The 22805-nt window shown below is 47.0% G+C and overlaps 1 protein-coding gene across 1 annotated transcript in view; it reads right to left on the bottom strand.

Annotated features, from left to right (window-relative positions):
• LOC138526942 (cholesterol 24-hydroxylase-like) overlaps positions 1-22805 on the bottom strand; it is a 428213-nt gene that overhangs the window by 106718 nt on the left and 298690 nt on the right. The window contains exons 10-12 of the mRNA XM_069637835.1: positions 15523-15595; positions 4629-4713; positions 2521-2631 (exon numbers count right to left, since the gene is read on the bottom strand). Of these exons, the coding sequence (XP_069493936.1) occupies positions 2521-2631; positions 4629-4713; positions 15523-15595 (269 nt within the window). The remainder of the gene's footprint in view (positions 1-2520; positions 2632-4628; positions 4714-15522; positions 15596-22805) is intronic.

Here is a 22805-nt window from a genome sequence, read left to right on the forward strand (position 1 = left end):
GACTTGGGGAGGCTGGTGATGCACCAGTTAAAGTGAGTGGACAAGACACGTGCCATCCTGGCAGAAGGAGCAGACAATGACGTCAATTTGTGAGAGAGTCCTGCCCACATCACTTTGACTCGGGGGGGGGAGGGTAAATTAACCTCTACATCGGTCTCTTGAAGTGAGTGGATGAGACATGTGCCATTGGGTTACACAATGGAGGAGGTGCAGGAGGAGCCAGGAAACACTGACGGCAGTGATTTGGAGAGTCACGCTCACAGATTTCGTTAAGATGTTATGTTCCTTCCACTATAGGACAATGTCACTTGGCACAAATCTGTGAACCGGCGCCACAGAACAGCACAGGTTTAATGACAGGCTTGTGGGTGAGTTTAAATTACGTTTCTTAAGTCTATTGTAATTACGAATAAAAAGCTGGCTTAGCAACAAGCCTATCCGATGAGGCTTTTGTCTTCTGTCTCTATACTGCCGACATCCATCCTATTTGTGCCTATTTCATCTGCGCTTATTTGTAAAGTTTGCCATCAGACCTAACTGTAACCATTGATCTTCCTAACTGTTGTTCTTTTTTTCTATGCATGTAACACCCAAGTTTTCCAGCACCCAGTTACCTCAGGGATCGGTGCACAATATAAATAATGAACAAATACAAATAAGGGCCCTCCATTCTCTAAAAGAATAGGATACACTTAAAGAATATTGATACAGAAACAAATCTTTACATACTAATGCTTAGAGAATGTGAGAGAATTTGTTGAAGAACAGTGCAACCAGTGGGATTTTAAAGATTAAAAGATATAAATCTGTGCATTTTTAAAATGTTCAGGACTTGCTAGTGATGAAAATGTGGTGCTGAGGATTTAACTCATCACTGGCTTTTCCTACAGAGCCCAAATATTCCTTTACCACAACGAGGTCACACAGGGCTCAGCAGTATGGAAAGGAGGAAAAGTGGAAAATTGGTGCTAAGAAATAGGGAGGGTACGGGAACTATATGAAACTACCTTCATCTTCCCAACAACCTGTCTCTCTGATTGAAAAGCTCCCAGGAAAAGAAGTGAATGTTTTAGTGGACCAACCTGTAATGATATCCAGCTACTACAAGTGAGTTTTTGTGACGAGTGTCCTAGCATCCGAAGTGATGAGTGCCTGATCTTAAAGCTCCTCTCCGCGGACTCTCCACTATTAGATCTACTTTGCTTGGAACCTAATAACAGAATACCTGAATGTCACGCCAGGATCCCTAGGAGTGCAATGCCACCGTGAAGACGACTGCTGTATCCTGGAGATCCCCAACACGGGTGTTGCAAGGCAGCGTTCTGGAAGTCTGTAGGACCAACCTGGCAATCAACTGGGTAACTGATTGGTACTGATGTGTCCCACAGTCAGAGACCTGCTGGTCACTCAGGTTTTTATTGTGTGATCAATTACACAGACTATGTAACATGTTTTCAAAGGGACGCAGTAAAGACATAGCAGGAGCCTATTAACAAAATTACTTTGCGATCCTGCACTTTGATCAAATTCTGTATTTTAAAAAATCTTGTCAAATTTCAATGAGAAATAACATGAACAGGTAAGTGGGATAGATGTGGGATCAGTTTTCAAAGGCAGGGTTGGTTTTAACCAGGTGACTAAATAAGAGGGGAATATGGCATTTGACAGGAGAAATTGGTGGCTTTCTTACATGCATCTTTCTCTCCATCAACAATGCATGGAAAACAAGACTTAGGATCATTATGTAAGGTGTCAATCCATATGCTTGTGATTTGGGGTTTGGTTAAATGCAGGTCAGCAACAGAACATGGGTGAAACTGTGAAAAGGGCGAGAAATGAGACGAAAGAAGCTGCACGTAGGATCAAGACTGTGCAATTGACTGTTAAAGAGCCATGCACAGTTTCTATCTGCAAAATTGAATTAGGAAAACAATGACTTACACTCTGTTTGATCAAAGGTCTCCATGCTTTCAAAAGCCCTGCCCTGGAAGTGTGAAAATAACTAGAAGCATAACAAAAATGTACCTGTGCACGCTTAGTAGAATCCTCAGTGGTAGAGTGGGTTGTATGTGGATTAAAGTCCGGTGTGACCTCTGGTTCTTGGTAACATCAAAGAGTGGGGGATGGAAAAGCTAGTATTTAATCAGAACCACTAGCAAGGCTCTGGGCAACCTTCCATTCCATTGTGTTTCAGCTTGCTGTGCCAATACATAAAGTCGACGACCATTTCCTAATCAAGTCTGGCTCCACATGTTGAAGCCGTTCAAGCTGGGTTGCGCTCAGGTCCAAGACTGATTTGCATACGGCTGCTCCGCTTTTGAAATGGCACAGATAGGCTCATTCATTATGATATAGAAGGCTTCCCCAGGAATGCCACTGCTTGGGATTCATTCAAAACCTCCCACCCGTCAATTTTGGGATACCATGCTTTGGTTCATATTTTCCGACATCGCTGTGGCATTCATCAACCAGAATACTCTTAAACTTAGCGATTGTTGCCTAAAGAGATATTGTACTTACAATCAATACCACCTCTGCAGGAATTTTCAATCCCTCAATAACTGTGTCTTTTTCCACTTGGCGTGAAGTGCCAGGAGCCGTGGGATATAATCGAAGGGTTTCCTTAAGGACCTGGGCAAACAAAACGCAGATACGACCCAATAATTAGAGATCCAGGCAATAACACATTGGTAAAAATCAAAACAATCTGCTGTCAGCTCCAGATCACACTGCACGCACACACACACAGACATTCCTATATGTTGCAAGACACACCAGCTCTCTATGCAACAACCATAGACACCCACAAACAGCAGAGAACAATCTTCTCGCTAGTCAGAGTGTAAACCGGGGCTCTGGAATCAGTGACTCTCCAGATGTTTTGAACTACGAATCTCATGATCCCAGATGATTGACTATGCTGTCTAGTGCTGATGAAAGTTGTGGTCCAGACCTTGTGGAGAGCAGATCCCTAACTGTAAGGAAAGGTCCCAAGATCCCACAATAGGGAAACCCACTGCCAGCGGCCAACACTATTTCTATCTAAAATACCCACCAGAGTCAAGGGGCTTTAGCAGATGTTTTGGACCAAGATGCCCTCGTTGACTAGTCTAGACAGGACTCATGGAAGTTGTAGTCCAAAACATCTGGATAGTCAAAGGTTGCACAGCTTTACGGACAAAACAAACGTGTTAGTTAAACTAAGCGTTGTACCTTTCCAGACAGATTATCATTTTCGTTCTAATCATAATGATACAAATGACAAGTGCAACTCAAAATAGTTGCAAAAGATTTGGGGAAAAAACTTTAATTGAAGAGCTCTAAAGAATCGTGAGTTCAGTAACTCTGCACAAGCGTCAAGAAGCGATTGTATGGCCCTTCAGAGACTGTACATGTAATGGCAACAAAACAGGCAGTATAGTATGTCTGCAAGAAATTAGATTTAATAAAAAAAAACTGAAATACCACACAATGAAGCATGGCAAATAACATGTGTTGCAATAGAAATAACTCACAGCCGCAAGCACTCAGTACATTTTAGGATTTACCATATTTGTTTAAATGTGGGTAGTACAAAATCATGCCATACTATTCTGTAATTTATATTGCATTTACCAACAAGTAACATTTTAATGTATTTTTTGTTTACTATTTCAATAACGGATACTGGGACGTTTCAGTATGCCACAATCCTATAGTCTACGATTGCATTGACTTTTTCACACACTACTTAACCTCATCTGGAGCGGATGCTAAACAATTTTGGAAACTCTATTAATCTGAGCACTCGGGATTCCCTAGGCCGCGCATGAGACGGACATCCAGTCCTGTTTTTCCCCCTTTGGATTCTGGGACCTATAGTTTTTTCTTTCCGAGTTGAATGATAGGCAATTACAAGTACCAGAATTCAAAGCAAAACCAGGAGATGTTGGCCGTCGCGCGCAAGGCCATAGGACACTTGAGAGCTCTGTACTAATGTGTTTTTTTTTTTAGCAAAACACTCAAGTAGTATATGATAGGTCCTTGCACCTGATATAATTTATTCTGGTGATTAGTTTCACCAAAGGGTAAGACAAGCTATAATGTTTAATATACCATTAGTAGAAATCTCAAGAAAGATATACAAGCAGAAGCACCTATTGTAAGCAAACGTTACTAGATAAGCAATACTGGAAGGTATATCTATGGCAAGTGAAACTAGAAATGTTTTAGAATGAAACAAAATAATAGAAATAAAATATTCTACTGATCGAAAAGTGTACGTTTATTTTCCCTTTTTTCCATCAACAATTTATGACTGGTCAGGTCAAACGCATAAAAAATAAGATGCAGCTACAGATGATATCATAAGCAATACGTGCAAGCCCTTCTGCTGTACTACCATCTTCCATAGTTCAATAATTGAACCCCAGGAAAAGAATGGCGTTGGAGGTTCAGCAAACCTCATTAAGTATAAAGGCCCAGCCCGAACCTAACTACTGTCTGCACTGCCCTGTATCAGCATTAGAGGTCCGAATGTATAAGCAAAACTACCACCACGACGAAACTCTACTTTCCCAGGATGAAACTGAATGGGCTTTCCATCTAAAATGGCTGCCAAAGCTCTTGGGCATTATGGCTCCCTTTACCTGCGTCAAATACTGCAGCTTGCCGAGGTCATCGAACTCGAGGTCTCGCTTCGATCCAATAATGTCGTCAACTTCAGCTTGGACTCTGTGGATAAAGCGGTTGTTTTATTATATTAGCTAGCAGTTGAGTAGCATGAGAGAGGCAGTTAGTCAGTTTCCAGGGTTTAACGGCCCTTCAGCAGTTCAGACAACAAGTGTTGACAAAGCCAATAACCCCTTCTTTTTGATTCTGTATCTATAAAAGTAGTTTAGGTTAATGATGATGGTTACTTTATTAGCAAGGTTTATCCCTACTCATTTCCTTGTAACATAAAAGACAGGGTGCTGTGCCTTTAGTGTCAAGAAGTAAGAGGAAGCAAGAGGAAGCAAGAGAAAAAAGAAAGATAGAAAGGTTTTTGGTGTTTATAGTTCGCAAGAATATACTCATCTTTTCGCTTCATAATAGGCACATGACATAATTTGATTACACATTACAAAATGCCACCCAGTGGGCAAGAGAATATGCCCATATTTGTTATTGAAAATATGCCTTTCAATGTATAATATTCTACAACAGTCATTCTGCCTCTCAACATGCCCACCAATGTACAAGAGAGTATGCCCATAATAGTGCTTCAAAATATGCCCACCACTGCAAAATAAAATATGACTGCCATTCTGTGTCCCATAATGCCAACCAATGGACTCTAGTATATTCCCACCAATGTACCCTAGAGTCTAGACTATGCACATCGTTTTGCTAGATAACCTAGCCAACACTATTAGATATTCTGGCCAATTCGCTCCAGCACGGAGCCCTGCTTACATCTCCATGAGACTTTGAGGAAGTCTGGCAATACCGGCAAGCAAGGTGAGCCCCGATGCTTTTTATGGGCCCCCATATGGCGCGTTACATCGAGTGCTGATAAAAACATTTTATTGTCCCATTTTGTCGAAATTGGGGGATTCTGCCTTCTACATCCCACCACTTGTGTTGCATTCATTGCCTTGAGCTCTTATTCACCTGAGCACAGCCTGTCTGCATTGTGTTTACTCCATCTTGGCCTCCTTCCATCATTGCCTCAGGCAATGGAGTGCTTGTCCCTTACTTGCAGGCCCTGCTGTGATTGGCCCATACCTGCTACCTAGGCCCAATCAGGAATCGGCAGGCGAAAGACGCCCCCCTCCCTGAAATCAAGACCCACCACCTAAGGCCTCTGTCTGAGCCTGTCGGGTCCTGGAGGGCCTTGACCAGTGGTGGCTGGTGAGTTTGAAAGCTGGTGGGGCGTACATTTTCCAGGGCAAATTTAGTAGCGAGCGCGCGAGCCCACCCCCCCCAAAGGGAAAAATGGCCTACAAAATGTGCAATTTATTGTCCAAAAAACTCACTAAAATATGAAAATATCGAACCTGTGGTGCTCTGTGTCGTCTTGCTTGCATGTCATCTTGCTTCCAAGGCGATCACGTTGCCACTGAGCTATCCTCCAGAGGTCATGCATGCAATATTCTAAGGGCTCAGCGCCCGGTTCAAGGGAAGGAATTCCAAGACATAGGTGCTGGGAAGCCATCTTAACGTCCCAAGTGAAACAAGGGTGACGGGGACCTACTGCCCGGCTCCCCTGCCCCACCCTAGGTGCTAATGCTTTTAGCACCTGTGGGGATATTGGCGCTGAAAATAAAAAAAATAAAAAAAGATGACTTGGCTTCTGTGGTGTCCATGCTGTAGTGCACGATCATGGTAACATGGCAGCACTGGGGGAAAACGTCGTCAATGAAGTGCGGAGCAGGCAACAGCGTGCATTGAGCATTCCCATGCAGGAGAGGAAAGAGAGAGGTAGGCCTCAGGAAATGGAGCAGCCCTCCCACTTCAAAGAAACGGGGCAGACCGATAGGACGTTTTGTGAGTGCGGTCTTGCTTGAAATCCCAGTGCACAGACCAGAGTGCCCTGCTCTGTGGCAGTGTCAATAAAAGCAGTGGCACATGTCATTTTCTATCTGGGGCTCATTATTACCACTCTGTCATATCCTCCCCTGGCTGTTTCTCAGGAGTTAGATGGAGGACAACTAGACTTTTAACCACAAAGTCTGCCCGAAAACAATGTGTGCGATTATTTCATCTATAAGGTGAGCAGATGACTCCATGTAGTTGGAACAACAATTTTGCAGAGCTAGGCTTCAAATGTACAAATAATGTCTGATACCCATTACTATCATGATAGACGGTTTAAATTCTAACCAACACACATAAGTGGATAGTATGGTAATCACTTGCATGTTGGGGGGAGCAGACCAGGGCCTGCCATCCCAAGCCTAGTCAGGCCCATGGGCGTGATTTCACCAAAATGCCAGGGGTAGTGTAAGTGACATCATACAACCCTTGACCCCTGGTGACATCACAGGAAGTGATGTAATTTGACCCCACGGCAAAGTGATAGCGTGAAGCGAGGGAACACAACCTTTCACCCCTTGACAAAAAAGGAAGTGGCATCACATAGCATTGTTCATAGGTACAGTACGAAAAATAAAATATGGTTACGATATCACCAGCCGCGGCCTGCGACCACTCCCGCATCATGCTAATTGTGCCGTTTTATATTTTTGGCATTTTTTGACAAAAAATGCTGAAAACATAAAACGGCACAAGTCACCAGGGAGAGCCCTGGCAGGGAGAGGGCCTCTCCCTGCCAGGGCTCTCCCTGGTGACTTGTGCCGTTTCTGGTTTTATATGCCGAAAAATATAAAACGGCACAATGATGCGGGAGTGGTCGCGGGCCGCGGCTGTACAAAAGTGCTCAGAATGCTTTATAACACCCATTATTCAACATATAGCCGTAACCCGCTAGACGTATTGAAACGTTCTTAAAACCAGCAAAAACAGCTTCAAAATGTACTTTCCTCGTGTTTTGGTAAATGCGAATTCTGGTGGATTCCCATTTTATACTCTGTGTCCGTGCGTTTGTTCAGTCGAATCCTGATGTTTTTAACCACTCCTTCTCCCATACAAGGGAGGATCACGGTACGCAAGGCCCAGGGCAGGCAGGTGTGCGCTGCTGCTGCACTGTACATTTTGATCGGATCAAAATGTACAGTGCAGCAGCAGCGCACGCCTGCCTGCCCTGGGCCTTGCGTACCGGTCCGGCGTGGCCCAAGGCAAGGCCCTTGGGCCACGGCACGGACCGGGGTTAAACAAAGTAGGCCCAGGCGGCCCCCGCCTTGGTGTTAGCGGGCGTCCCGCTACCACCAAGGCTTGCCCCAAGTTGACGGCAGTCAGCTCGGCAGCAACACTGAACGACGTGTAGGCCATGGCATACACGTCGTTCAGTGTTGACTGGGCCTGGGCCGTGGTGGACCACATAGTTTGGGCCTGGGGGAGGGTAGTGTAAGTGTAACACTCCCGAGTCCCCGGGCCCAAACAGAGAAGAAACTTAAAGTCAGAAACAAACATGGGGTACTTACCGCAGCGCCGCTGGGCTGGTGCAACAGCACTCGCGTGTTGTTCACTCGTCGTCGACCACTCCAGAAAGAGAAACAGATGTGTGAAGGCAGCGCAGGCGCACGCACACACCCTGCGCCGCCAGTCATAGATACAGTAATGTCATTGGCTGTTTGCCAGCCAATGACAATACTGTATCCATGGCAGGGGAGGGAATCCGGATAAGTGCGCTGTTTGTGCACATTTTATACTGGCGGGGCCACCCCTGAAGCATCCCGCCAGGCTTCTAATTAAAGGGGCTACGTAGAGTGTGTGGAGCTACGAGCTCCATGCACTCTACTATAGAAAAAAATATACTAAATTGGGACGCGCCCCGCTGTGAAAGCCGGTCCAGCCTATACAATATTGTTTCCTTGCCACAGCACCCCTGCGCTGTTGGCAAAGGAAATGCAGCACTAGAAGCTAAAAGAGATTCAATCAGAGCAGTTCTCTGATTGAATCTCTTTTAGCTTCTCTCTTTTTTTTCTGGGGGGCGGCGCCCGGCCGCCCTATGATAGCAGCCGCCACTGGCCTTGACCCTCCTGAGCTATGCTCTGTCCTCCCGATTACCAACTTCTTCCAGGTCCACCAACTGTGCCTTTCGCTTCTTCTTTCAGCGCTGAAACCAACTCTCAGCTTTCATCAGTACACTTATGAATACTAGGTACCTCGAATTAATCAGATTTAGGTGTGTTTAATTCCATCTGCGAACCTCCTGTCTTTCACTGTGTTCTGCCTCCATATTTCAAAATCGGATTTAGGTGTGTTTAATTCCATCTGTGAACCTCCTACATTTCACTGTGTTGTGCCTCCATTTTTAAAATCGGATTTAGGTGTATTTGATTTCCATCTGTTAACCTCCTGCATCTCTCTGTGCTGTGCCCCCATTTTGAAGTCTCCTACTAGGCCTCCTGGTGAGTTTAGCTAGAACTGTACTGTGCAGCCAGCCACTCCTCTCTCTTTCCTGTCCAAACCTCTGCCGACCTATGGCCCTCTCCATCTCTCATATATTCTCCAACTGCTAAACTATCACCTATTCCCCCTCTCTCACAAAGTCTGGTTGAAAAAAGCACAAAAAAAGACATCTCAAGTGCAAAACCCTGGACCTCCCATGGCAGACACTATGTCAGCGCATCCTTTAGAGAACTTTTCACTGATATCCTCTTCTATGTCCCCTCTGCAAATCTTTGGACCCCACCCATCTCATCTCTATTCTCACTCCCCCCACATGCTCTTCCATTATCTGTGGCACCAAGTGGGAAATCCTCTTGGCCGCTTCCCATCCTTTCGCTGCTTTGTTAATGTCTATCACACTGGCACTATCCTGGTACAGGGTCCACAACCCAACCTCCTCCTCTTTGATCGGATCCTGCCTTCACTCATTAACTTCCTTCCTTCTCCTGCATTCTCTCTCCCCCTCCTCCGACTGATGTACCATGTTGCTGTACACCACCTCAGAAAACCTGCAAAGCCACAGACCTCCTCCACCTGGCAACTCTTAACAACCGCTCAGCCAACAAACACTGCGCTGACTTCTGTGTCCTTAAAGACATTGACCTCGACGTTCTCGCTCTTACCGAGACATATTTCAATGCCTGCTCAGTCACTGCTTTTGACTCCCTCCTCCCTGATGGCTTCAAGATCATCTCCAAGCCTCGACCTCACCAAAGTGGCAGGGGCGTTGTCTTAATCTTCCCCGAGTGGTTTCCTGCTTCCATCCTACCTACCCAGCTCTACTCTTCCTTTGAAAGCCTTGTTTGCAAGTTGGTTGTCTCTCCATTCTCCACTCTGACCATTGCCGCCATTTACCGGCCTGAAGCAATATCCTCCCTGTTCTTCTCTGAATGGGCTGACTTCTGCTCTTCCTTACTTATATCCACATGCAACCTCCTTCTACTGAGTGACTTTAACATCCAACTGGACTCCCCAGGCTCTGCATCCATGCTCTTCACTGACCTCTGCACCTCGCTTTCCCGCTCCATTCTCCCCTCTGGGCCAACCCACTCAGCTGGACACACTTTGGATGCCCTTGTGCACTCTGACCTCTCTCTCTCTCCCCCCCCACTAGTCACCCCTCTCTCCTGGTCTGATCATTCACTCCTCTCCTCCCACCTGAGTCCCTTTTGCACCCTGACCGCCCCAGCCCCTGAAAGACCCACCAACCTCGTTTGCCAACATCATCTCGATGAAACAAAAGTCTCTGGCTACCTTCGCTTCCACTTTCATCCCCCTCTCATCCCCACCTCTAACTCTACCGCTGATTCTGCCCTCAGCAACCTCCACCTTTCCATCGCCAATACCCTTGCCATTCTTGCCCCAGTCATGAGGATCCGCCTGAAACCTGCCTCTAATCGAGACAGAACTTGCGGCCCTCAACCATAAGTGCATGGCAGCAGAACTGAAGTGGCAAACCTCTGGCTCATCCTCTGACAAACTGGCCTGCCGGCCTGATCCAAAGGCAATACAGACACTCCATCCGTGCCAAGAAAAGAGCCCACATTCAGGCACTGGTTTCCCGTGCATCCAATAACACGGCTGAACTTCAAGATCTGCAGGGAACTAGCCAACCGGTCCTCAGTCTCCGGTTCCCTTTCTCCCTCCCAGGCCCTTTGCAATGCACTGACCTCACACTTTTGCTCCAAAACCCAGGACATCATTACCTCCCTTGCTACTCTCCCTCACAACCCGTCCCACACCTCTTCACCTCCATCCCCACTCCCTCCTGCGTCCTCCTAATCCTTCACCCCTGTCACAACTGAAGAAGTTACCAGAGTAGTCCACCCCATGAACGCCTACTCTAAGCAGGTTTCCCCCTGCTCATCCAGGACGATCAAGGATAACATTGGCTCTCTTACCCCTGCTCTCGCTGATTTCTGCAATCACTCTTTCATCACATGATCTTTTCCCTTCTCCCTTAAGCACTCCCTTGTGCGCCCACTCCTGAAAAAACTGCCCTGCCAACTACTGCCCTATTTCCATCACCCCCTTCCTGGGGAAACTGCTGGAGAAGTTGGTTTTGCCCCACACTGAACTTGTTGAGGGTCTCCACGACCATCAATCTGGATTCAGAGGCACAGAAACTGCTCTTCTGAACACCCGTGAAGAACTGATCACATGCCTGGACTCCAACTCCCCAGCTGTCCTTATCCATTTTGATCTCTCCTCTGCCTTTTACACAGTCAACCATTCCATCCTCATACAAAGGCTCCACAATACCCTTGGTATCTCGGAAAGGGCACTGGAAAGGCTGACATCTTTGCTTACTGAACACTCTTCCCAAGTCATCCTCTGCACTTTCTCCTCTCCTACTTCCCTCTCCACCTGTGGTGTCCCCCATGGTTCTATCTTCTCCCCCTGGCTCTTAAAAATCTACCTCGCTCTGCTTGCATGCCTCATAGCCTCCTTCTCTTCAAAAATCCAGTTTTATGCAAACAACACAAAGCTCTTTTTCAAAGTCCCTGCTGACCCTCTTTCACCCTCCATCATCCCTGACTATCTGCTATCCAGTCCTGGAGCACCGCCAATGATCTCTGCCTCAACGCCTGTAAAACTGAGATCCTTTCCATCGGGACCCCAGCTCCCTCCTTCTTCCCTTCACTCTCGCCCTCCTCTTTGGGCTCTCCCCCTGCACCATCTTCTGAAGCCAGAAACCTTGGAGTCTTCTTTGACTCCTCTCTCTCTCCTTCCTTCCTCACACTCCGGACATTGCCACGAAGTCCCACTTTCAGCTCTTCCTTCTCAAAGGAATTCTCCCTTTTCTCACTTTCCCCCAGTGGCTCAATGGGACCCAAGCCCTGGTTCTCTCTAGGTTTAACTATTGCAATAGAGTCCTCCTGAATCTACCATCTTCCTCACTGCGACCCCTCCAGCTAATCCAGAATAGGGCAGGAAGATTTATCCTTGGCCTTAAATCCAGGGACTACATCTCTCCTGCACTAAAAAGTCTTCGCTGGTTCCCGGTTTGCTGCACAGATGAAATTAAAATCCCTCTGCATCATCCATAAGGTGCTCTGGGCTCGGGGACCACACTATCTTCAACTTTACCTTAATAAATACCCCCCTCTAGACCACAACGCTCCTCTGGCTCTAACTCTCTGGTTGTATAGTGTTTTGCTAAACAGAGGGCAGGTGGTTGTTCGCTTTCCTCAGCTGGCTCCCTCCTATGGAACAGCCTCCCTCTCCCACTGCGCCTTGAGCAGGATTCTTCTTAAATTCCGGAAGCTCCTTAAGACTCTCCTCTTTACCTCCTCCTCCCCTTCTTCTCTCCCCTGCTAATCCCACAGTCGCTGCAATTGGTATTATGGGCTCTTATGCATCCTTGGGGCCCTGACCTCCCGCACCCAATTGCCTAGCTCCTGTCTATCTGCACTTGCACTTATACCCTGTGCCCTGGTGGCTTCCACTGACACCACTCGCGGTTCCTGGACGTGTAGCAATAAACATTCCTAGCACTTCATATGTGGCTCACCCGTTACCTCAGACTCCACAGCACTGACCCCTGCCTTCTTTCTTGCTGCACGTGCACGTTCTGAATACTCACATGGCATAGTAGGTCTGTCCTGTTTTCCTCTTCGATCCCCCCCAATGCTCTTATATTTTGTGTTTTTAATGTATTTTAATGTGTTTCCCACTCCTACGCCCTCCTTGCCCTGTGAGCGCTTTGAAACAGTATTTCTTATTGTATAAGCGCCTATCACGTAAACAATAAAATAAATAAATAAATAAATAGTCCTTTAAAATGGCCATTTGTCCACAGACTATAATAATCTGTATTTATTTGTAGGGCTGATTTAGTGCAAGACTGACCAAACTTGATGCTTTGTACCAAACGAATGTACACATTGATGACAGTTACAGGATCAGAAAGAATGCACTTTTACAATTTATATAGATTCAGGACGCTGGTAAAAATACAGCAGAAGTTATTTTGTCTATATTCATTTCTGTTTGCATATACCCTCTACTTACACAGGTATGGCACATGTATTGCATTCCTTACAGCAACTAGCAGACGTTCCATATAAGACAACAATCATCAGCACTTGGCCTGTCCACCCACCAACTTTTAAACTCTGCTTGAATTTTCAGAATGGCTGATAATGCATTCAAATCACCTGCGGGGAAATTCATTGTATGCAAATGTTTCTCGTGGATATTAACTTTGGATATCTAAAAAATCAGAGTCGATTAAACTATTCTGTGAGCCGACATCCCAGTCATTTTGCAGCAATAAGCGTTTCAGGAAGCTAGACAAGTGGAACCTTCCTGAAACTTGGAAAGCCAAAAGAAGTTGCTGAGAAGTAGGTGATATGTGGAAAATAAATTAAAAACAAAAGTTTAACAAAGATATCAATGACTCGCTTGTGTAAATAGGCAACATCATGAGGGACATTTGGGACTGAAGCCAACCTGGTGGGCGGGGGCATTCGATAAGGCTTTAACAGGAAGATGGGCAAAGAAAAGGGGATTACTGGCCATTTTTCAATTAATCATAACCATGGGCATTGCAGTGTGTCCGTTCCATTTAATAATGTCTTTATTGTGCCATTATAGAAGGGGACCAGCCATGTGCAAATACATCTAAGTGCTGCCGCCATTGGATTTTTCTAGCCTGAGCTGCTAGGCTATGACCTCTCTTCACAGGAACACAAACAACCCCGCCCAATTTTTCGGCCTTGCTGCATGTCATCAGCAGAGGCGTTGCTAGGGGTGGGGCTAAGGAGGCTATATTAGCCCGGGGTCTTTTGGCTGTAGCCCCTGGAAAGAAGCTCAGGGGCTACAACCAAAAGGCTAGCTAGCCTCGGGTCCTAACAGTGCAGACATTAGGGTATCCCTGGATATTTTCCAGACCTAGCAAGACCCTCGGACATCAGTGAAGAGCAGCTTGATCTCCTGGGCACAACAAGAAAGACACCCACACGTGGGAGTATCAAACAGAGGTTAGACTTCAAGTGGATTAACGCTGCTGACACTTAAGAACAGAGGCAGCCTAATGGCATTCTAAATGGTGTCCCCGTTCACTGTTGCTCCAAACGCCAATGGGTATCTATACCGCCAATGTTCAAGGGGTCCTGTGTTTCTTTTTGTAGTGGTCCTCCCCAAGTACAACCACACCCAGCTCTCCTGCCCTGCGCCTTTGCGACCAAGAGTTCCCTCTAATTCCTCGCCACAATCCCACTGTACACTTCATTTTGTGGGAGCGACACATATCCCGCTGGCCCAGCTCTTCTCTTGTAGGCATGCTTGCAGCGTTCCTGCAAACCAGCTTACTTCCTGCACTCTTTAGCACATCAGCAGTATGCAGGCCCAGTACGGGCATATCCCCTCCCATTTAGGGAGGCTCGCATTACACATCAAAATGGGATGAATGGAAAGCTTTGCATGAATTATAACCACTGGCATTGCAACTAAACCAGAAGAGAGGACGTGGGGGAAGCGTGGATTGATGCAGGTTGGGATAGTGGGGGTGAAGACCACAGGAAGGGGTCAGAAAGAGGGAAGGGAACAATCTTATTGATATGGCAGTGTTGAGTGCATACGATGCAGATGGACCTACTGTTGATGTTTTTAAGTATCATCATTTGGGCAGGTTTTATTTGAAATACATAGATACAGCCCGTACCAGAACAAATATTGAGGAGAAGCACACAATTCTAGACATCACCCTCAAGTATAAACATTGCAGAATGTAAAGTTGCTTCATGCAAATTAAATTCATGGAATGGCCATGTGGTTGTCCAACTCCAGGCCTTGGGAGCTGGATCTATGCTGGGTTTTCAGGATCCCCCTCATTAATTAATATTCATGAGATAAATTTGCATACAATGATCCTAAATGCATGCAAATTTTTCCTCGTGAATATTAATGAGGGATATCCTGAAAACCTGTCAGGATTCTGGCCCCCAAGGCAAGGGATGTCATTTTAAAACATTGGCTGGGAGGGGTTTGGGAAATGTAATAATACAAGAAATGCAACTTGTTCAAAATATAGGTAATATCGCTGGTACCTCTGGATATAGAATAGCTGCTTAATGAGAGCCGGAAAAAAAATAAATGAATAGCTGCGTAATGTAATGTTAGTTTTAGCGACCTGCAAAGTAGTGCAAGCTGAGCAGCAATTATAAGCTCGAATTACCTAGCAAACATGCAACTGTGTGACAAACAAATATAATGCAGAGAAGTTTGATCAATGACACTGTTTCCAGGTGGGCAGGAATGTTCTGATTGTTACATAATCAGGACAACCGCAAAATATCCTCCAAGGTATCTTGGGAGATTTTGAAACACTGCTGGGGGAGGGGGTGTATATGATTCCTCTGGACTGCAGGGTTTAGGTGAAAAAATGTCAGGACACAGAGCCAATAGCCTCTAAGCATGACAAATACCGGATAACCATTACAATCCTCTCCTGCACCATAGAAAGAAAAAATGCACTTTACTTACTTTTCTAATACTTGCGGTGCACGTGACAACAGCATCACTGCAAAAGCCAGCTGATTGGCTGTGGTCTCCTGACCTAAAATAAGCACAGACTTCATTAAGGGCCAAATAACAAAAAGGAAGCTATCACAGACATCATTTTTGGAATATAAGATTGATACTAGCAATAAGGTTTGCCATGCTCGTAGAGGTATCCAGTGAAAATGTAGCCAACAAAATTGTAGTCTGTTAAAATGTCGTGTTGAAAATACCTCTGCAGTGAAAGCTGCCAAGCAAAAAGTAGTCAAGAAATGCAGCTGGAAAGTAGCCAAAAATGCAGTGCTGCTAGGGTAATTGTTAAGGAGGGTTTAGTGGGCCTGTGATTGCCTGTTTTAGGGTTAGGCTAGGGGTTGGGGCAAGGAAAGGGGTTAAAGTAAAGAAGTTGTGATTTGGTGAGTCATCAGGGTAGATTGTGCCAGGGTTAGTGTTAGGGTGGGGGTTATTGTAAAGCTACGGCTAATAGAGTGATGGTTTGGTTAAATGATACTAAGGTTGGAGAGGGCTGGTGATGTTGGCGTAGGATAGCGGTTAGGATAATCCTAGTGATTAGGATAAAGTAAGCATTAGGGTAAGTGGTAGAGCTGCAGTTAGGGTAAGCCTAAGATTAGTATTAGAGCGAGCTTTTGGAGTAAGGAAAGGGCAATGTACTTTGTGGCGAGCTGGCGTTGGGGTTGGAGAGAGGTTCACTGTTTATTTTGGATCGAGTCACATGCAAATAAAATTATTTTAGGGGGCTGAAGGGTTAGTGTTCTTTAAGAGTTCAGGGTAGAATAAGGGTTGCATTTCCAGTTAGGGGAAGGTTTAGGAATGGAGTTAGGGTGATTATGGAGGTTGGAGTCATATTTAGGGTTACAACCTTGTACTTTTGTGTATTTAAAAATAGCTTTTAGGCAACCTTATTACTGGCAATATTGTCACACTTTGCAATCTTTGTGTGGAATGACTATATTTTTTGAACAACTTTTTGCTGACTACATTTTCACATGGTACATTTTTCTGGGGACATTTTCACCCAGAACCACTTGTAGACAGAGGAGACCAGACTAATAGGAACAGCACAAGGCCTTTATTTCAAAGATCCCGACTTCATGCGCTGACTTCACTATCAGGCCTGCAATTATGGGCAAGCTCATAAAGCTCAGCTACCTAACTGGAGGAAGATCAAAGGCCGTCAATCATTTGGGATGGCACCATTAGGATGTCTTCATTCCTTGGTCACTACAATGGTCCGCATGAGCAAAAACTCAGCATAAGTAATGTCATGAGCAGACATCAAATATTGTAGGAAATGAAAAAGGAGAGACATTTTTGATGCCATTTTTATGAACTCACAGGGGTCTACATCTTAAGTACCCATATCATAGCATTCTTAATGTCCAGTACAATGGGATGTCCCTTCATCTGTATGAGTCTGTACGCCTCAGTGGTTCCTGCATAGTGGATTTTAAGTAGCACTGGAAAATGTCTTGTGCTCAGACACAAACTTTAAAGAAGTACTTTTTAAATCATCATAAGATGAACTTAACTGGTTGTCCAACTCCAGGCCTCGAGGGGCCGATACATGTCGGGTTTTCAGGAAATCCCTCATTAATATTCATGCAATAAATTTGCATACAATGATTATAAATGTATAAAAAATGCCCTCATGAATATTAATGATGGAGATCCTGAAAACACATCAGGATCCCAGCCCTTGAGGCCCAGAGTTGGACAACCCTCATCCTGGCGGCCACTGTGAACTGCCGATGCTTGCGCTGGAAAACATGCTGGAAAATGTGAGCCCCTATATTAACGCCCAGCTATAGCACCTGTAGCTCTGCTTAAAAGGCATCGCCTCATAAAAATCTGCTTCAATAGTTCTTTTTTCATGGATTTTTATATTGGTCATCATACGCAACGCCGTAACACGTTGGGTAACATAGTACTGGAATTCTATCTGATCCATATGATACAATAGAAATTTAAGTGGAATTTGCTACACAACACTACTTTTTCTTTAATCACGAGATTGGCAGATGAAACCGAGGCGTGTGCTCTTGGCCTGTGCTTAAAAAAAATGTACGCCCATTTTTGGGCCCTCAACAGCCGCAAAAATAATTTGCAGTGCTAAAAAAGCCTGAGTAGCACTGCACGGTCTCACACAATATCCTCAAGTGTATGGTGGAATAAAATAGCCTATACCATCATGAACATTTTGAATGCATGCTTATGCAAAACGGTGGCTGACATTCCTTGTTTGGGAAAAAAGAAAGCAGTCGATGCTGTAGGAACTCTGAGGGGTAGAAGTGTAAAAAGGAGCAGAGACAGCAAAAAGAGAGGAATCAAATTAGTAACGCGTAGGTGGCAATGCATTGGCAGGAATTGAAAAAGATGTGGAACAGTGTAAAACGTGTTTTTTTTTTTAAAAGGCACTAAGGCATAATGAAGAAATAATAACCAACAATGTGAGATATCGTGTACGAGAACAATCCCAGCAGCTACACTTCTGAAATTGTGGATCATGGGTGGCAAATGTCACATCCCTTTTATTACCATATCCAAATTCGGAGGCACTGTTAATGAGTATACATTGGTTCATGGTTACAAAAACGTCAATGTTAGGTTGAGCGTTGTGAAAAATGAATCACAAACATTTTTATATGATTATTTTAGGCCTTCATACAGTGCTTTACTCAGTGAGGCTAATATTAGGCTCCTAAATGACTACAACATACACGAAGTGATCTTAAGAAATGAACATTACACCTTTTAAAAGGATCCAGTTTATAAATGGGTCAAGGGCAGCGTCCCGCCGGTGTTTCATACCTGATTTGGTGCTGTGATCCGTTGTGACGTATTCAGACGAGTTGCCTTAGCGATGCAGGAAATCGGCTTGACAAAACCCGAGGCATCTGGTACCTGGTGTTGCCAACCCAACTCCCCCCACCACGTGGAGACCACCCCTGTATATCCGTGGTGCGAGGGAAGTGCGAAACACTGGCAGGGGAGGTATTACGGGAAATGCTGAATCCAATGGCAGGAGACTTCCAGGTGACAAACAGCAGCCAAGGAGGAGAACAGGACACTACCAGCTGGTAATCAATCAGCAGCCAGGGTAAGTAACACTGTGGCCCAGCAATGAGAAAAACGGTGAAGGCAGGAAACCAGGCTGGCAGAAAAACAGGCAGTAAGGCAGAGGGAGGCAAGGAGGGAAGGAGGAAGCAAGGAGGGGATAAGGCAGGGCAGGAACAGCAAGCAACAAGAGGAGAACAAGGCAGGTAACTAGGATGGCAAAAGCAAGGGCACAGCAGCAATCTAGTTGACTGCCGGAGGACAATAAGACGCGCTTTGCAGCTGTGACCGCAGGTTTAAATAAGCCTGCGGCATGAAAGTGAGGCTTTCCGTGTTGGGCTGCTGGAATCTGCCAACCAGCGCCATTGCCGCGTGAGCCGGTTACATGTACCGTCAGATTTTGCTATGCGATTGGATTTCAAGCATGCGCAGTAGCAGCCTAAGCATTTTTCGGCGATGAGCATTTTTCGACGTTACACCGGGCCCGACGCATGCGCAGTACGATGGCAATTGCAGCGCCCATGGTGCTGCGGCCCCTGCTCCCAGGACAGGGCATAGACTGCTGAGAGGACCAACGCCAGCGCACCAAGAGACCAGGCGCCAACAGGTAAGTGGGGGCATTGCCCATGGCTTGGGCGAGGTGCGAAACGATGCAGAAGTACATGTGAGGCAGAAGTGCGTGGCAAAATGTAGTACATTTAAATAATTGTATTTTTAATAAACTCTTTTGCCAAGAATACATAGCATACCTACATCCGATCCCCATTCCGCCATATTTGTGGGGTTGTCTGTCCTCGGGGACGGGACCAGAGCACTTTTTTGAACAGCACCAAAAAGATGCATTACCCTCACGTCCACTCTTCCTCGTCCCAGTACTTACTTCATGAGACCCCTGCCTCCGACACAGGACCTTCTTCTATTTCTTTAAATGCCTTTAACTCCTCCCCCACATCCATGTCACTCAATTATAATTTTTCCTGCCTCTGGCAGGTTGGACTTTTTCTTCCCGGTGCGGGGCACTGGGGAGCACGGCTTGCTGGCCCCCTGGGGGGGGGCTGTGTGGCGGGCCCCCGAGCTCCCTCAGGTGCAGCGCTGCTCCTGGCCACCTGTGGGGCTTGGGGTCACAGTTGAGCGGGATTGCCTCGCTCGGTTCTTTGCTGGGCTCCGGTTCGCAGCGTGAGCATTGTGTCCCGGGTCCTGCACGGCCCTGGGGAAGGTAAGGAGAGGGGAGGACTGGGCTTGATTTTTTCTCCTCTCCTCCTGTTTTTTGCCTACTTGATTCAACAGGCCTTTTCCTCGTGCTCTGTGTACACATCTTTATTGGAAATGATGGCAAGCACTTGGCAGTATGGGCTAGCCTTCTCTTTTGTTGTGTGGCCTCTCTGCTTCTTGTCGTGGGGTGACAGTGGCAGAGAGTCTTTGAAAGTGCGTGGGCTCTGTTCTGTCGCAGGCATGTCACATATCACCCGCTCCTCAGAAACACACAGCTCAGGATGCACCGGATGTTAGCTGCATTCTCTGGGGGAAGGTAAGGAGAGGGGAGGACTGTGCTTGATATTTTTCCCCTCTCCTGCTGGTATGGCCATCTTGACTCCTTCAACATGCCGTTTCCTCGTGCTCTGTGTACACATCTTTATTGGAAATAATGGCAAGCACTTGCTAGTATGGGCTAGCCTTCCCTTTTGTTGTGAGGCCTCTCTGCTTCTTGCCGTGGGGTGACAGTGGCAGAGAGTCTTTGAAAGTGCGGGGGCTCTGTTCTGTCACAGGCATGTCACATACCACCTGCTCCTCAGACACACGCAGCCCAGGATGCACCGGATGTTGGCTGCATTCTTTGCGTGCAGCCTGTGAAAACAGCGCAGATTTGGGCACGTCTGCAAGCGGCCGGAAGGGTACCGGCCTGGCATAGTCTACACTTCGGGTTCGAGTCTCTACGGTGCTGACTCGACCCTTCATCCTTCCTAGACCGACGCATTGGAACGATTTAGAGCTTGGGGCTACCAGCTACTGGATACAGGGCTCAAGCCACCTCTCAGTCATGTGGCGAGTTAGTGGTGTGTTTGGGTCTGTGCTAGCTATGGACGCAAACTCCTTGTCCTGTCCTCTTCCTCTGAACTTCACGAGGGAAGGTCAAAGGAGATGATTTTCTTTTCCCTTGTCCGGCATGGAATTATAGAAAATGAATCATGGAAGTAATGGGCGTTTAGAGGGTTCCCAGTGTCTCTTCTTTTAGGGCCTAGGTCCTCCGGTGCCGACGTGTTGCTTTCACGCCTCCTCTCAGACTTGTGGGAAGTGATATGGCACATGGTGGCACATGTCTGTGCTTAGAGGGGTTCTCAGGGCACCTGGTGGCGGTGGAGGGGATGTCACTTCAGTGGGTTTTTCCAGTGTAGGCATACCCCAAGTGGGAGGGTTGCCTTTGATGTCTGCTATCCGGGATGGATTGCTTTGCCCCGCTTTGTGACAGTACTCTGCCCTTTTGACGCCAGCCTGGTGGCTCCTCTGTCGGCTGGGGGGCCCATGGTCTGCTGGACTTCTGGGCTGTCCTGTATCTTCCTTTTGATAAGTAGGATATTTTTGTGGGCTGACAAGCATGCTGTTATATTGTGGCACAGACATGCTTCAACGTCCTGTGATTTTCCTCTGGTGCAAGTGCAGTGACTGGCGGTTTTCCCTGGCTCCTCGTCTCTATCTTCTCGGGGGTGTATGGGACCGGTGGGGTTCGGCTTCCTTCGTAATGGGCTCCTTCCGGAGGGGGGTATCAGTTGCCGTTCCTGTCTCCTCCTGTCCAGGTTTGCTTGGTTAGGACTTTGGTACCCAGCTCACGTTCCAAGTATTTGGCCATGGGATCCGTTCTCTCCGAACGGTTGTTGTGGGTTACCGTCTTGCCCGTTCCTCTCCCTGTTCAGGGTCAAGTTTTCTACTTGCGGGTGTTCCTGGTCCCTTTGCCTTCTAGGATGTGTCACCTGCTTATGGGTCTCAAGACCCTGCACTGCTTGTCTGGACGTCTGGGGAGAGCGTACTCTGGATGTTGTGCAGGGGGGGGGGGCGCTTGCTGGCTGGTCTGGGCTGGGTTCTCAGAAGGCAATATGTCTCGGCTCGCCTGTTGCTGAAGTTACAGAGCACGTGGAGTCTTGCGTGTTTTCCGTTTCCTTGAGCCCGTCTTCGGTTACGTCCCGTGGTGTCTTATACTCTTTCCCACTGGCTCCCGACATCTCGGCTTTCGTAGTTTTGTTTTCAGTGTCCCCAGTGCTGCGAGTCTCCCTGCTATGGTGGCGGGGGGTTTCAGGTCTACAGGCTGAGGAATCCATAGTCCTTCCTCCTGTGGCTTCTCTTACCGACGCCAGCAGAAAGGGTCTACATTGGGGGTCCTCTCAGCTCAAGGGTTGTGAGATCTGGGGAGAGCCGGCAATCATCCAATTGGCAAGAGTTGTGCCATTGTCCAAGCTCTGGTGTACTACGAGGAGTTGCTGGACGGTCGGCGGTTTTGATCCGATCGGACAATACGACGGCCTTGGCATTTGTCAACTGCAAAAGGGGTTCCGGCCGCTCCTTGAATGCTCTGGCAGTGCTGATAGGCACCTGGGAGGAATCTCATCTGGTGTCTCTGGTGGCCTCACGTATCAGAAGGGTGGACAATGTTCAAGCGGATCTTCTCAGACGCCGGTTTTCACTCCTCTGCGGAACTGGTCCTGTTGGCCCAGGTCTTTGCGGTGACCTGTGTCAGATTGGGGTCCCCGGTTCTAAACCTGTTTGCATCCCCGGCCTCAGCAGAAGTCCCCTCTTCTGCTCTCGGTTTCAGGCCGGGGGGATTGGGGGATGGACGCCCTCTCTGTACTGTGGCCTTGGGGTTTTTCCTTTATGCCTTTCCACCTATTCCCCTTCTGCCCCGGGTGGTTTGGCGCATCAGAGTGTCCAGGGTGACTGTGTTGTTGTTAGCTCAGTTCTGGTCCCACCGGAGTTGGCTCCCCTCTCTGTTGGAGCTTCGGTCCTAGGAACCTTGGCTGGTTCCGAGGTGGCCGTGTCCCCTTCAAGGGGATCTGCGGTTGGAATTACACCGGATGCAATGGGCAGTGTGGCTATTGCTCAGTCTAGGTTGATATCTCAGGGGTTCTCAGATCCTGTAGTTGAGTACATAATGGATGCTCTTAGACCCTCCACTCTGAAGGTGTTCGGCAGGCATTGGAGCCATTTCC

Source organism: Ambystoma mexicanum, chromosome 14 (assembly GCF_040938575.1).
Source record: "Ambystoma mexicanum isolate Mex_15411 chromosome 14, UKY_AmexF1_1, whole genome shotgun sequence".
Lineage (NCBI taxonomy): Eukaryota > Metazoa > Chordata > Amphibia > Caudata > Ambystomatidae > Ambystoma > Ambystoma mexicanum.